The sequence below is a fragment of the Podarcis pityusensis genome (assembly GCF_964106645.2).
Source record: "Podarcis pityusensis genome assembly, chromosome: 12".
In the NCBI taxonomy this organism is placed as follows: Eukaryota; Metazoa; Chordata; class Lepidosauria; order Squamata; family Lacertidae; genus Podarcis; species Podarcis pityusensis.
This window is the reverse complement of record NC_138037.1, coordinates 50,210,133-50,226,259: the sequence shown is the minus strand read 5'-3', so window position 1 is coordinate 50,226,259 and position 16,127 is coordinate 50,210,133. Positions and strand designations below refer to the sequence as shown.

The 16,127-nt window shown below is 39.5% G+C and overlaps 1 protein-coding gene across 31 annotated transcripts in view; it reads left to right on the top strand.

Moving 5' to 3' along the window:
* CLASP2 (cytoplasmic linker associated protein 2) overlaps positions 1-16,127 on the top strand; it is a 118,209-nt gene that overhangs the window by 66,704 nt on the left and 35,378 nt on the right. For 13 of the 31 annotated variants that reach the window (XM_080975703.1, XM_080975733.1, XM_080975717.1 and 10 more), the window contains 6 exons: positions 993-1,048; positions 1,495-1,665; positions 4,059-4,082; positions 6,134-6,151; positions 8,679-8,780; positions 8,922-8,948. In XM_080975703.1, coding sequence (XP_080831829.1) covers positions 993-1,048; positions 1,495-1,665; positions 4,059-4,082; positions 6,134-6,151; positions 8,679-8,780; positions 8,922-8,948 — 398 coding nt within the window. The remainder of the gene's footprint in view (positions 1-992; positions 1,049-1,494; positions 1,666-4,058; positions 4,083-6,133; positions 6,152-8,678; positions 8,781-8,921; positions 8,949-16,127) is intronic. The other 18 variants (XM_080975728.1, XM_080975707.1, XM_080975731.1 and 15 more) reach the window with 5 other exon arrangements.

Sequence of the window (16,127 nt, the reverse complement as noted above, 5' to 3'; positions counted from 1 at the left end):
CCAGTGCCTCATCTAACTTTTGTAGGGAGGGAATGAGGAACTTAGGCCAAAGAGTGGTGATGAGAGATGAAATTCTGGGCCTAATAGACAAAAACTGACAAACCGTTGGGAGTCGGATGGCAATCACCTGCGAGTTTTCCAAATAATTCAAATGTGAATTTGCTGATCGTCTGAGAACTGGATATTATCCAATACAACACCCGATTTTTAAAAAGGGATCCAGGGCACCTTCTAATTATAAGTCAGTCAGCTTAAAATCTGTCCCAGGAAAACTGGTGGAAAGTATTGTTAAAGAGAAAAATAGCCAACCTTGTAGAAGAGCAAGTCAAGCTTGTCATCGGTAAATCTGGTGGAGGACTACCTCCACATTCCCATTTAACACTGATGATGCCCACCCATAGAAGACAAGGCCTTGTTTCCTGCAACAAAGTCTACCAGGGCTTCTCTTGTTGGTATTGATCAAGAACCACAGATCTTTCAGGGAGGCTGGTGTGATTTGGAGGTCTTGTGCCAGAAATCTGAACAGAAGATCACCTGGCTAAGTGTAGATACAGTATCTGTTGTAGATGGAGGTGAACACACTGGGTAACGCCAGTCTGAAGGGCACAATTGCAGGTGCAAGCCATCACAGCAAAATCTGCCTGTTACCACTTGGTGGAGCTCAAGCCCCACCTGATGTAGTCTACCTGCACCCAAAGGAACTCTTCATAAGTATTCAAAGTACCCAGTTGCACCCTTTATATGCAGCTTAACAGCTTTGTATAAAAATATAGTAGTGCTTGTTTAAAGTTCTCAATAAAATGTATGGGCTTCTTTAAGACCTTTAAAAAGGCCTTATCTGGTCTATAGCAGGATGATGTTAGCAAGTCAAATGGATTTGCATATTCACTAGACATATTCATTCATGCAGAATGAAGAAGGGAAAAGTATACTTCAGTGTGTTGTAAAATGTTTAATAACATGCCGTACTAAAACTGTTGCCTTTGTTTCAGTCGTCCCTTCGCATCAAAATGGTCCACATCCGGTTCAACAACTATGGCTGGCAGAGGTAATTCTTTGTGTGCTAAATGTACTAGACCAGTGGCGTCCAAACTTTTTTTCAAAGAGGGCCAGATTTGATGAAGTGAAGGGCCGTGAGGGCCGACCAAAGAGCCAACTTTTTTTTTTAGGATTGAAGTTGTTGAGTTTTTTTAATGATTTTACCCCCAAGTTGTTGAGCTGTTTTTAGGATTGAAGTTGTTGTGGGGGGGGGGTTAGGATTTTACCCCAGGAAATACACTGCCACAGGGGCCAGATTAAACCGAGCAGCGGGCCGGATTAGGCCCCTGAAACAGATTTTGGACATGCCTGTACTAGACTAAAACTCTCTTTGGAAGTTCTAGAAGTAGCATCTTTTTAAAAGACAGTGCACAATTAATTTATTGAGCAAGAACAACTGTATGCTTAATAAGAAGGGATGCATGATATATGCAATTTCATTACCTTCAATCCCAGTTGCAGGAACTACCAAGTCTGTTCCAAGCCCAGGAATGCTACAGAGATCTCGCAGCGACATAGATGTCAATGCTGCCGCTGGAGCGAAGGCACGTCATGCTGCTGGTCAGCCAACGGGAGCTGGCCGTTTAGCAGCCGCTGGTCTACCTCCAGGATCATATGCTTCACTAGGTGAGGGAATCTGTTTAATGATCTAATAAGCTGCTTATTGGATTTCTCTGTGAATTTAAATACGTTTTTTGTGTGTGCTCTTGCAGTGATGTTTATGAGACACCCAGCTTTGTAAACCGAAAGGCTGTTGTTGCCTAGTTGGTTATTAGTGGTTCAATTAAATCACCTTTTTGTTCACTTCTCTGTGGTTTGTTGGGGGGGTACTGGTGAAAAGGTCATTCTAGCATTGAGAGTACTTAAACTTCAATCCTAAGATTATTTTCTGAGGAGCAATTGTGAATGGACTTGGTTAGGACTTACTGAGAGTAAACATGCTTAGGATCAGTTCTCGAAACTCCCATTGTTCTAGGTGCATTTTGTGACAGAGAATTTCATTAGTGTGAGCTGTTTCTGAGCTTTGGGTGCAGTACTGCGCCTAAGATTTCTGATTAAAACTACAGAGTGGAAGGATAGGAGGACCTTTTTCTGCCTCCCCACTTCCAGCCACTCTCTGAAGACTGGAGAATATTAGGAGGGTGGGCAGGGGGAAGGACTAGACCATGTGAAAAATGAACCTAATATTTTAGCTGCAGTTCATTCATTTTCAGCTTTGTATTCTTATTATAAAGAAGTGTGCCTAGACATCCCGTTGTTGCACCAATAACACAGGTTTAAGGTGCCATTTAGCTCCTAGCTTTCATATCTCAGTTTCTAACATTGCTTAGGATCAGTATCAGCTTTGGTTTCCTGCAACAGAGAGATGAACTGTTGATGTCTTGGTTGTAGTTAGTTACTGTTTTCTCAGCTTTTGAAGAAAAATGTTTCTTCATTGTGTTACTAACACCATCCTTTTGCAAGGATGCTGTTGTACCTAATGTGTGCTGAGAGGTTTTGTATGGCTATCTAATGTATATTTTATGGAGCTATTTTAAAAAAGAGCTAGTGTGATTTTGAATGTTCCGCTGGCATTGGTCCCATCAGCCATGTTCAGTGTTGTTTGCTAGAATCATCACTCCCCCTAGTTTGGGTGATGCCTAATGATTAGGGACACTTTGGGTGTTAAGCAAGGATGGGCTAACATGCATGGTGGCGGTGCTTCAGGCTACAGCAGGAATAAAAGAGGTCTCCCCTGATTTGCCTTCTCCTTTGCTATGATACAGGAAGTTGGTGTTAAATCTTTTGCATAAGAACATATTTCAAATTCTCAACAATTCTGATTGTACCAATGTTGGTAGACATAAGTAAAGAGGCACGGTAGATGAGATATTAATGTTAAAATTCAGAATAATTTGTGTTGTTTAACAAGGAAGGTCTCTTGCTTTACCAAGTAGAGGAAGTGCACTCCAATAGCAGCTTTGTGTTGAAAATATTTAGTTGGAGGACTTTTTTTGTATTACATTGGCAAAGCTGTGGCATCATGTACACTTAAGTTTAAATATTCCCAATTTTATGCAAGTGAAAGGGAAGGAAAATGATACCTGGTCTTGCTGATACTTGTTATAATGCAGCTTCGTTAGTTTGCCACTCATCTGGTCTTGACTGGCACCCAAATTCCTTCTTAGGTGGCACTTGCTCTTTGCCAAGCTTGACATCTAGCCAGAAAAAAAAGATTGGAGTAATCACTCCTGTGTCCAGGAGAATGTTGCTCTGATTCTTCTTGCCTTAAAGATTACTTAAGAGACAAGCGTAGGTAGAAACCCCACCACATACTTAGTAAGTAAAAAGGTAAAGGGTAAAGGGACGCCTGACCATTACGTCCAGTCGTGACCGACTCTGGGGTTGCGGCGCTCATCTCGCTTTATTGGCCGAGGGAGCCTGCGTACAGCTTCCGGGTCATGTGGCCAGCATGACCAAGCCGCTTCTGGCGAACCAGAGCAGCGCACGGAAACGCCGTTTACCTTCCCGCTGCAGCGGTACCTATTTATCTACTTGCACTTTGACATGCTTTCGAACTGCTAGGTTGGCAGGAGCTGGGACTGAGCAACGGGAGCTCACCCCGTTGCGGGGATTCGAACTGCCGACGTTCTGATTGGGAAGTCCTAGGCTCTGTGGGCCTTGAGTTGATATACCTTCTCTTCCAGAAAGGCAACCAATTTGCACTTCCCACGCATGTACTTTTGCATGGTACAGGTGTTGCACGTCATTGCAGCAGCTCCCTCACCCTCCATGTCTCTTGAGGCAGTACCCTGGGCTTCCCCCTCAAATTCCCCCACTAAATGCCCTCGCAGACGCCCCTGTTTAAGAGCACTCAGCCACATCCTCAAGCCCTCAATAATAGCTCTCAGGTTTAACAAAGATGCAAGTGTCTGTAAACTTTCTCGTTTCCTTACTGAATGTTCTTTGGCTCTCTTGTCAACACGGTTTATCTAACACACTAAGTTTTCCCTGTTTCTTTGCCTGCTCTTCCAACAAAGAGGATACTTCTGACAAGATGGATGGTAAGACCCTGTTTTGTCTGATTTCTAGACTATTAATTTTGTGAAATCTGTTCATACAATACAGTAGATGTTTGCACACTAATTTCATTGGTGACTAATGTTATTTGTTCACTAACGCATTGCACATTAATCTCAAGGTCTGAATTATGTTTGTCAACTTCTAATACAACATTGCTATTATATGTATCTATATGGCTGATCAGTTTTTGAACTACCTTCTCTTAATACTTTAGCTACTGACATTCAAATTAACAACGAATCTTCATTTTATAGACACTCATCAGTAGGAGCAGTACAGTTAAATTTTTGTTGTGTTAATATTTTGCTTTCTGTAACAGACAGTCTTGGTTATTTTGCATTTCTGGGTTGCAAATTTAGGGAACTCAGTAGTTTGATTATGCTCACTAGAATTGTGTGTTCCATTTCAGCAGCTTGTTGGGCTCCATTAGAAACCACTTCTGAAGCTTTCATATCTTCTGGAATTGGTTTTAGAGTAGCAGTAATGTAACTGGAGCTAAGCCAGTAGTATCTCAGTCTCAGTGGCACACACAGTGCTGGCACATTGGACATTCTTTTTTAAAAATAAAAATATTATTTATGATTTTCAGTTATATACATTTCAGTAGTTTTACAATCATTTTAACATTTCAAAATGTTCTTCCTTCCCCCTTTTTCTGCGGTTCCTTCAATTTATTTTTCCTTCATATTCCAAATTAACTTAACATATTCATTTATTCATCTATTTTAAATATATATTCTTATAAAACTGCAGGTTATTGCAATAATCTTGTCAGTGTTCTTATCTGTTTACAGTTTGTTTGTAAATATTCAATAAACCATTTCCATTCTTTTATAAAAAGTTTGTTATCTTGATTTCTTTTTTTTCTTTCTTTCTTTTTTTTTGGTAAATTTTGCCATTTCTGCATATTCCATAAGTTTCTGTATCCATTCTTGTTTTGTCAGGACTTTTTCTTCTTTCCATTTTTGGGCAAATAACATTCTTGCCACTGTAGTCTCACACATGAAAAAAAATCTATAGAGTCTAACTCGTTTCCCCCTATAATTCCCAAAATGAAAAATTCTGGGGTTTTTTTAAACAAATGTTATTCTGAAAATCTTTTTCAATTCATTATACAGTTGTACCTTGGAAGTTGAACGGAATCCATTCCGGAAGTCCATTCGACTTCCAAAACGTTCGAAAACCAAATCACGGCTTCCGATTGGCTGAAGGAAGCTCCTGCAACCAATCGGAAGGCCCGTTGGATAGTCAGCTTCCAAAAATAGTTTGCAAACTGGAGCGGTCACTTCTGGATTTGTTTGACTTCCAAGGTACGACTGTATATCATTTCCCACATTTGTCATTCTTAATGCCTCTGTATCCTCTTGTTGGACAGTGGTTCTAGAAAGAGAGTACTTTGCAGCTTAATTCAATAATGTTTGCATCATACCTTGATCAGGCCCCTTTGAACTACCCCTTTCTGACTCAGCCACAATTAATTTATTTGGGTGCGATTCAACCAAGTCATGGGAGAAGACTCACTGAAATCAATGGACTTAAGTACTGTATTTAAGTCCAGTAATTTCATTGGCTCTGTTCTAAGCATGACTTCGTTGGATATCAGTCTCTATGCTGGATTTCATAAGATTAGACTGTTCAGAATGTCCTTAGTTTGAAAATATTGCTCTGATTTGATGTTCATGGCTTTCAAGACTGCCTACTAAAGGAAAGCTAGTTTTGAATCTTGTTTTGGATTTAGTTGTGTGAATGTTTCTGAAAGTTTACCTGTTTCTGCACATTGTGCCAGATCTGTTTGTACAGCTATGTCAAAAAGTAATTTTAGCAGTTATAACTGGTGGTGGATAGGTGCAATACAGAACTTTTCATCAGACAAAGAATGTAGCTTCTAATCAAAAAATATTTAATGGACTAGAATTTAATCTCATATAATACACTTTTTAATATATACACATTTACGAAGCCAAAGAGTGATTGCTTACCAAATACAAAAAATCTGCTTGGAATGTCATTGTTTAACATTTTTCCCATTTAGGAACAGCTTCTGAGGATGGTAAGAGAATGAAGCTTCTGCTAAAAATCAAATGCTTTCATCTTATATTTTCATTATCACAAACAACAGCATTGTACAGAGTATGTAGTCCCCCATGTGACCTTCAGGGTTAATTCATTAGTTGGCTTGCCTAATAATGTTTTGTTGCTGCAATATTTATTTGCAAAATGTTGTGTTTTATTTTATATTTTTTCCAAGTAACCATTCACAGTAAAAATGTATTGATACCCATTTTATTTTAGATGTGCAAAGTTTTTTGGTGGAAATTTCAACATGCTAGACAGGCATTCTCATGCTTTGGGGAAGCAGGTGCTACTATTTATTTAGACTTGAAATTTCTCTTGGAAATCAAGTAGATACACAGCTCAGGTTAGTCCTTCAAGCTCTGGTCAAGTATTGTCAAATGGTCTTTAAAACGTTAACTTTACGAGAATGCAAAAATGATGTTCATCAAAAAGTTTAATACTGTGTTTACCTTTGTTTTGTAATTGCAATATGTCCCAACACTAAACAGTGACACTGACTTTTTAAAGATGGAAAATTATGATTAATTTTGCTACATTTTACTCTGTCTTTTCCTGCAAGGAGCTCAAGACTGTAAATTAACTGTATCCACACAATACCTCTGTTAGGTAGTTTAGACTGAGTTGTGCAACTGACCTAACATCTCCTAATGAGCTTCATGACTGAGGGAATCTGGGTCTCCTTGATCCTAGCTAAACAGTATACCCATTAAGCAATGGCCTTTGCCACTGATAACTGCTTGTGTTCCTGCTTGAAGATACCTGCAGTTACAATATGTATTCAGTGGGAAAGTTTTTTGTTGTTTGCCTCTAACTGCAGCAAGGCTAGGGGTCAAGATGCCCTCACTCCTGCCTTTGCTAATAAATCACACCCTCATGACATAAAAATATTAATCTACAATGACATTCTTGAAATATTTGACAATATTTGACCAATATTCAAACAGGTGAACATGACTGTTCAGTTGACCAGTATTCCAACCCTAAGTTTAGCACCAATAAGCAAATATATTGATTCAGATAAAAATGAGGATGATTGCCATGTGGATTTGAATTTTCATCATTATTATTGCAGTGGAAGCTGGATCATGACTTTCTGGTCCTTTTGCATCATACCAAAATGGTGGCACTCTGTATTCCTGCCTTGTACAGGTCAAAGTCTTTGTGCATTTAAGCACCATCTAACCATTACAATGGATGGCAGAGATACTGTCACTGCATGGGTGTTATTGTGTTGAATTTAGCCAAACCTGTTTGTGCATAATAAACTTAACATTAATAAAACATTGTTTTCTAGTAGCTAAGGAAATAACGCTTCTAGACTTTCTGTGAGCTTATTTCTCTACTTGATGAATAAATCTTTCTTTAGGGAGCCAAAAAAGTATGAGAACTATATTGAATGAGATTATACACTGAATTGTACTGAACTTTCTACTTTTCTTCTGGGTTCTATTTTAATATTCAGCAATATCTACCGTTAGCAATTCTTAAATGCTGGAGCAGTGGTTCTTAACCTTTTTTTGGGACATGAGAACCTTTGAGAACCTAATAAAAGCTATGGACCTCCTCCCTAGAAAAATACAAATTGATAAATTAAGAGAAAAATGTACATGCAATTTATTTTATTTGCATTGGAAGAATCTTTTTTCTGTGTGTGCCAGATTCACAGACCCCATGGGGACCACTGTTTTTATGGACCTCGGGTTAAGAACCACTGCTAGAGTAATGGGATATTAGGAACCAAAATGTATTTCCCCCCCTCTTTAACCCTAAGCATCCTGCTAACTCAGGCATGGGGAACCCCTTGTCCTCCAGATGTTGCAGGACTACAACTCCTGTCATTTCTGACCATTGGCCATGCTGCCTGGGGGCTGATGGAAGGTAGACTCCAAAACCACCTGGAGAGCCCATGCCTCTGCCATCTCAAATCCATCCTGCTAACTCTTCAGTGCAGACCTGTTAACTGGATAGTTTCAGAGCTGTTTTAATCTTAGCTCTTTGAGAGAAAAGAAATACACATCCAGCTTAAGTATGGAGAATAGGGTTTGGTGTTTCTCCAACTCTCTGGAGCAAATTTAGGGGTTGTGGGGACTGTAGAGGGGAGGGAGAAATACTCAGAGTTGCTTCCCTCCGCCTCCTGATGTCAGCTTGGCAGTACCACTTCATACAACCAAAAGTATTTAAACTAGAAAAAGGGAGACAGGGTCATGGGAAAGCCTGCGAACATTGTGGTTTATTATATTAAATCTTCACAGTCACAGCAAGACACTGGCAAAATTTTGCACTGTGCATTCCCTTTTGAAGTTTGCGTTTCTGCCATTCTCTGGTGTACTGAGAAGTTGCGACTGGAGCATCTGCACTAGTCTGTATTTTTTTAGCATTTCATCCTCTAGCTGTAAAATAGCTGCTTAGAGCAACAGTCTTACTGCTTTAATGTTTCTCTTTAAATACTTCTCTAATACTTGTGCTATGTGTTGCTTGTTTCTTGTTGTTTTACTTTATAGGACGTGTGCGGACCAAGCTTTCAGCACCCTCTATTGGCATGGGAAACTCAAAGACAGATTCCAGAGGCCGTAGTCGAACAAAAGTTGTGTCTCAGTCTCAGCGTATGTATTTCTATGTTGTCGTTCTTACTCTCTTAATAAGATTAAGCCATATGCATAGTGTACAATCATTGACCAAAGGATATGGTCAAGTATATATATATTTAAAAACACTACATACTGAGTTGTTGTTCTGTGCCATAGGTTCATCATCGCCAGACAAAAATGAAGGTATTTTTTTTTCAGTGTTTCAGTGTTTCGGGTCAGTAGTCTGCATGCTTTTGGAGTCTCTTATAGTCCGTGTGGTGTTATTTTGAACAAGATATTAAAATGAAAATTTACTTTTAAAAAAAAAACCACTAAGAAATTATTCCTGTGATTAGGGATTGTGAAATTATTCCTGTGATTAGGGATTGTGATTAGACTATATGGAGACCTTACAAATGAAGGTGCATCGTGAAACAGTGTCATAATTGCAGATTTTAATACAGAGAATAAAGAGTGAATTGATAGTTTATGTTCATGATGCCATAGAAAATATATGCAGCGTGTATAGGATGAGAGAGACAACTAGATTTTGTTTCATTATTAAATGGTCATTTACTTAATGAGACACTGATTTTTCCTGTCATTTTAACATCGAGTTTAGGGTTGCTTTAGGTTTAATGTGACTGTTATCAGCTTGATTTTCAAATACTGGTGTTGGAAAAAGGCTATACAACATTGATCTCAGCTCAATAACAAGATGCACCCATTCTCTCACTTTAGCACCAGGGAAGAAAGATAAGGGGTTGTCATCCCTGCATTTCTTACACCATAAGGAATGTTTACTACACACCTACTGCAGCCCATTTATTTTTCCCTGCCTACCTGAGAAGTGTAACCTGTAGATATTGATGGATGTAAATTCCAAAGGTGTAGGGGCATAGTTCAGTGAGATTTTTCTCCACTTCACAAATGTAGAGGAAATATTGCCAGTGTTTTGGATACCCATAGAAGATAATATACAAATGAGGAATACCCTAGAGTATGTGGGGAAATGTCCCTATAAAGACAATAAAGGCAATTTTATTAGCATAGAAACAGAAATTAGAAAACTATATCAGACTCTCCCTAGCTGCAGTAGAGGCAAAGTGTGATAAAAATAACTGAGAGCTGAGTACTGTATTATGATTAAATTGTTGTCATTTTTAATGCAAATATTTGCAACTGCCCATCATCTGCAGGTGCCTGGGACTTTATGTATATGAAAGAAGACTCTTATTGGTGTACTTTAATAATTGCTCTATTTCATTCCAGGAGATTGCTTAAAGGGTTAATTCCCTAATGTTAATTATGTGGATTTAGAATGTGCCTCTGTTTTTCTTTCCATTCGAAGCCCTTTCTTTTGGCATTGTAAATAATATGTTGAGTGGGTTTGGAATTCAATCTTAACACTCTGCTTTAAGGGTTTAATATAGCATACAAATGGTGTGTTCTATGAGATATAAAAATTGCACACGACGAAGCTAACTGTAACCCAATAATGTAAGCAAGAAGAGATCATTGTGATAGAGATAAGCTCAATGCAACAAGACAAAACAGTTTCATTTCCTGTGTCCTGCAATGGCAGCTATTGGCCCCATGTTTTTGCAAAATCTTGCACTCACAGTCCTAGAAGGCGTATCTTCATCACTTTAATGCTAATGGATTTTAAGAGTTGGCTCCGCTTCTGAGCTCATAGCAAATCATCAGATTATGGAGACTTTATGAACTACTTCACTCACTAGCTACCCCGTTTCTTACGTTTGCACAAAGTGTTGGTGATTATGATAGGCATGTTTGCAAGCTGAATTATACTAATTATAGAGCTTCAATTAAGTGTAGCTTTTTGTTAATTATATATTCAATGCCCACATTTGGACAATGAGTCTCAGCTTAATAAGCCAAGATATGCATGAGCTTCAGGCACCTGCAGGAAGCTGCAATTAGTCATAGTTTATTGTTACATTAGTACTGGGAGCTATGGTTAGTGGCTTCCATACAAGCCAGGCTTGTTTGCACAAAGGCATGCAGATGGGCCTAAAGCTCACACACATCTCTGCTTATTAAGCAAATTATGATGATCCAAATGTGGCCAGTGACAAACCTGGAATTGCCTCTGCATAATGTGTGATAAGCCCCTAGTACTATTGCAGACATGTATGCAAAGGGATCTCAATATGTGGTAGTTAATGAAAAACTAGTACTTTAAGTGACAGTGCTGTCACATTTTATTTATGCAGTATTCTCATTCTGAGACTAGCTGGTTTATTATAGCATGAGCTTACATAGACTGCAGTTGATAAATTAAGTGCATGTACCCATTTGGGTGATTGTGTATATAACAGCAGTATTGCTCATTCATTGCAGAATAAAAACAATATGGTTAGGATAATGTAAATATAAAACAAAATTGCTAGAGACTTAACATATAACCCCGGGAGAGGTTGTTACTTGGTTGGTTCCAGAGCAGAGTAGTCCCTGCTACCTCGAAAGAGGCAATGATCTAACGACTTTGCTGAGCTTGAATCTTGACAGTCACTAGGGATGAGTGGTTCCTCTGTCGAATAAATTGGTCTGAATGGAGTGGCACTCAGCCCTGAATGTACACAGGCTCAAGGTGCTTCCAGATCTAACTCTGTCATTGGAGACCCATGTAGCCTCAGAATCTAGAAGCACATTTTCCAGCTGCATTTTGTGTAACAGCTTCTAACGTACCTGAGCTGGGAGACCTTGACCACAGCAGTTGAGGAATTGGTGACTTCAAGATTGGATAACTGCAACGCGCTCTTTGTGGGGCTTCTCTTATGCTTGATCCGGAAACTGCAGTTAGTGCAGGATGCTACAGCAGGAGTGGGGCACTGTCAGCATATAGCACCTGTGCTCAGATATCTGCACTGGTTTCCAATTTGTTACTGGGCTCAGTTCATGGTGTAACTATTATTATAAAGGTGAAGGTACCCCTGACTGTAAGGTCCAGTCGTGGACGACTCTGGGGTTGCAGCGCTCATATTGCTCTATAGGCCGAGGGAGTCTGCGTTTGTCTGCAGACACCTTCCAGGTCATGTGGCCAGCATGACTAAGCCCCTTCTGGTGAACCAGAGCAGTGCACAGAAACGCTGTTTACCTTCCCGCCGGAGCAGTACCTATTTATGTACTTGCACTTTGATGTGCTTTTGAACTGCTAGGTTGGCAGGAGCAGAGACCGAGCGACGGGAGCTCACCCCGTTGTGGGGATTCAAACCACCGACCTTCCGATCGGCAAGCCCTAGGCTCAGTGGTTTAGACCACAGCGCCACCCGCGTCCCCTTAACTATTATTATATAAAGCCCTTAAGGCTTTGGACCAGTTTACTTGCAGGATCGCCTTGCCCCCTATGGGCCCACCCAACCACTTTGATCTGCAGAATTGGCACCATTACAGGTGGCACATATTATCTGTTCCACAGTTATAAGAAACTGATCTTTGAGTGTGACAGCACCTACACTTTGGAACTCTGCCTATTGACATCAGGCCGGGTTCACTATACAATTTTTGGTACATAATTAAAATACTGTATTATGGTTTTGGCAAGCCCACCCAGACACATAAATATTGATTGTTGTTATTGTTTGTTGTTATTATTGCTTGTTTAATTAATTAATTAACCATCCTATACCCAGTGGTCTCAGGGCAGTTCATGTGTTTTGTCCTTTTTATAGTTAATTATTTTTAAATATTGTTAGTTGTGTTTAACTATTATTTCTTGTAACTGCTTAGAGTTTTTACTACAGTCAAGTAGTATATAATTTTTGTTAAATAAAAATAAGCAGGCATCTTACAAGAAGATAAACTTGTAAGCATTAAATCTAACCATCTTGCTTAAATTATTTGTGGATAGTCCTTTATAAACATTATGGAACATTCAAGGATGTTGGTGTATAAAATCATATTTAAAACTTTAAGGAAAGTTAGATATGTGATTATAATATGTATTTCAATTGTATAAATAACTAAAATGGGCAAAGTATGATAAAAGTAACTTTGAACTGGGAAGCTGCCTAAAAATCCAAGAAGACACTATTTTTAATATTTGAAACAATTTACGTGCATAAGCTTTATTATTGCTACTCATCAATTTACTCTAAATGAAATGTTTTAGGATTTCAGATGGTTGTTTCTAAAATGGTCTGTGTAGATTTGCCATTAAATGTCTGTCTATCTGGAATATTATAAATGAAGGAGTGAAAGCCACACATAGGGTTTTCAGTGGCAATGGATTTTTAGGGTATTGAAAGTGTATTTCTTTTCACCATGCAGTTCTGCAGTTGAGAACCTTCAGCAGTGATAATAATTAAATATTCCTATCACTCTGGCAGTCCGTGAAAGCTTGTCATTCCTCATAACTAGATCAGTAATGGCGTACAACTTTTCTCAAAGACAGTTTGCTACCACTATCAACTTTCTCCTATCACAGGGTGGCCTGCCTGATGTTGTTGGACTCCAGTTCCCAGCAGCCCCAGCCAACATGGCCTACTGATAAAGGATAATGGAAGCTGTAGTCCAGCAACATCTGGGGTTGCACATGTTCCCTAGCCTTGCCGTTAGAGGAGTGTTGGGTGTATGTGTTTGCGCCCACTGTTCTGCATCGCGAACGGAGCTCAGCACAGAGATTTCTCAAGTCATCCACCTGAAAACAAAAGTTTGAAAATCTCTGCCGTAAACAAATCTTCACCTGTGTCCCCATAGCTGTCATTTCATATTCTTTAGCTATTGGGATGGGCCTGCAATAGCATGGTGGAATCCCCATTTAATCATGGCGGGTTTGTTTTGTGACCAGCAACCATTTAATCTTGTGGGTCCGTTGTGGAATCTTTGAAAAGAACTAGAGCAGTAATGAAGATGTTGACCCAAGTCTGCATGGTATTCTTCAACTATTTTATGAAGATTACATGAAAGCCGGCACTAAGGTGTGGTGGTGGGCTTTCCCTCTCTGGTTGTATTTCCATACACACAATGACATAAATATAAAAGTAAGGCCAGGGGCATGTAGATGTTACAAATGCTGCTTTGAATTCTTGTAATCGGGCACTCATCTTTGGTTGTTCCTTTACAACTTCTGCATGCATGCCAGATACAATTTTTTTGTATCTTTCCCCTCTTCTTAACCCACCCCATTTTGCTTTTCCTTCATTGTATTATCCAAATTGAATAACTTGTTACCGTTTCTTCAGCTATTAAAGCTTGCACTTAAAATTTACTTGGAGTGAAGATATCCAAAGATCTCGATCCAGTGTTTCAATTAAATTTACTGATGAATTTATGAACGCGGTGCAGTTCTTTGTTCGAGAGCTGAAGAACTGTAATTTCGCAGCTTCTGTTTTGTCTGCTTCGTATATAAGCACCTGAGCCTGGTGGAGGCTATGAAAATGCACTGCTTTTTGCGCTAACCCTCTTGTTGCATTCCCCCCCCTCTTTTATGTGAACTGACTAAAGCCTTTTTATTTCCATTTGCCATCCATTGTTAATCTGCTCTGCTCCCTCCCTATTCATGGATTTTATACCCTTACCCTACTCCTGCCTTTACACTTGTTCAGGATCACAGTCTGCTAATCCACAGTCTGGTGGTAAGGCTTTTCAGATTTTGTGTGTGCATCATTGTTTGTCCATCCATCACAACAGGATCCTATTCAGCAGAAGCAGTCAATATTTACGCACGTAGGTTAAAATACCCCTGCCAAAAGAAATACCTTGAAGAATCTAAAGGCACATAGGTTTTAGGGATTCAGATGAACAATTGAGCAGCCTCAAGAGCCAGGATTTAGGGACAAATTTTATGATGCTCCAAGCTGAAATGGTTGCAACCATTTTATAAAGAGAAGCATGCAGTGGCTATTAGTTTTCACACTGAAGATTGCTCCAAATACTACAAATTCCCCAAATGCAAAATACAAAAACATGTCTAGATAGTAATGGGTGACAATCACATACATGTAGTGCTGCTCACACGTTCAGTGAAATAAACAATGTGATAATCAGATATGATAGTCTACATGTAGTTTTCATTATTTTTCATGATGAGTATGCATAACACAGGAAACAACCTGTGATTTCATGCTTTGTACCCCAGAGTCGTCCACGACTGGACCTAACGGTCAGGGGTCCCTTTACCTTTACCACAGAATTTAACATGGAGCATATAATTTAATCTTCTAAAAATCCATTTGTTTCATTTAATATTTTTGGAGGGACACCTTAAATTACCAGGGTTAAAACTTACTCAGAATATTTAGCAACAGCTCTTAAAAGGAGGAACCCCAGTGCCTATGTAATTTGAAGTAAAACTCACTGAGTTAATTGGACTTGCTTCCAAGTATATATAGCATTTTGGCCTTCAAGTAGTCTGAATGCTATGCAGGGACCCCAAACACGTTTATGCTAAAAAACGTACGCAATTGGGTTTCGGTAGACATACTTTTTTTTTGCTGAATAGACTCCTGCCTGAAAGAAGGCATTCTACAGCGGTATTTCCCAAACCTCTGATAGCTGGCATACACTTAAATTTTTGAGTTTAAGTTGGAGACACACATATATCCAAAAAGAGTTTATTTTAGAATGTGAAGGTAAGAATTGCATTTGGCGAATTGGTGCTGTGGACTTGGAGGGTCCTGCCTCCTGCCTTTCTGTATGTTTTTGTTCTGAGCGTACCTCCTGGAAAACTTCTCAGGTTGGTGACCCACGCATAGAAGCAGTGACAAGCATCTCTTGAGAGCAGGTAACTGCTTTGTTGAGAGTGAGTGAATCTTACAGAATACAGTAAGAGAGCAGATTGCCTGCAGATTGCTAATGCTGCTAAGAAGGAACCAAGGCCAGAACAGGGCATCATACAGAAACACAGTCTCCTTAGTGCAGGGTTGGGGAACTTCATTCAGATGTGGCTGGAATAAAGCTCCCCTCATTCCTAACCGCTGATGCTGGCTAGTTGTTGATGGGAATTGGAACCCAACAAAATTTGCAGGGTTGCAAGTTCTCCATTCCTGCCCTAGTGATAGTTGCTGTGGACTAAGAGGAGCCTTTACTTCTCACTGCGCACCAGTGTGACAAAGCATGTGGTTTGGGAACTGCTGTTCTGTTCCATTAGCACATTGTATCCAAATGGACACGGTGATTCACATAGCATTTGCATGGTGCATTGACTTGCCCCTCCATCCTCCATCTTGATCCTGTTTATATAATGAAGTACACAATGAAATGGATTGTTTAAATGTATGTGGTTATTTTGATTTGTCTTCAAGGATTGGTCATGTCAGGCCATATCATACTACTACAAAGAAATCTACGTGTTAAAATAAAACCAGCCTGTCGCGCTTTTTAAAATGGGTGGGACTTCTGTCCTTCAGCACTACGCAG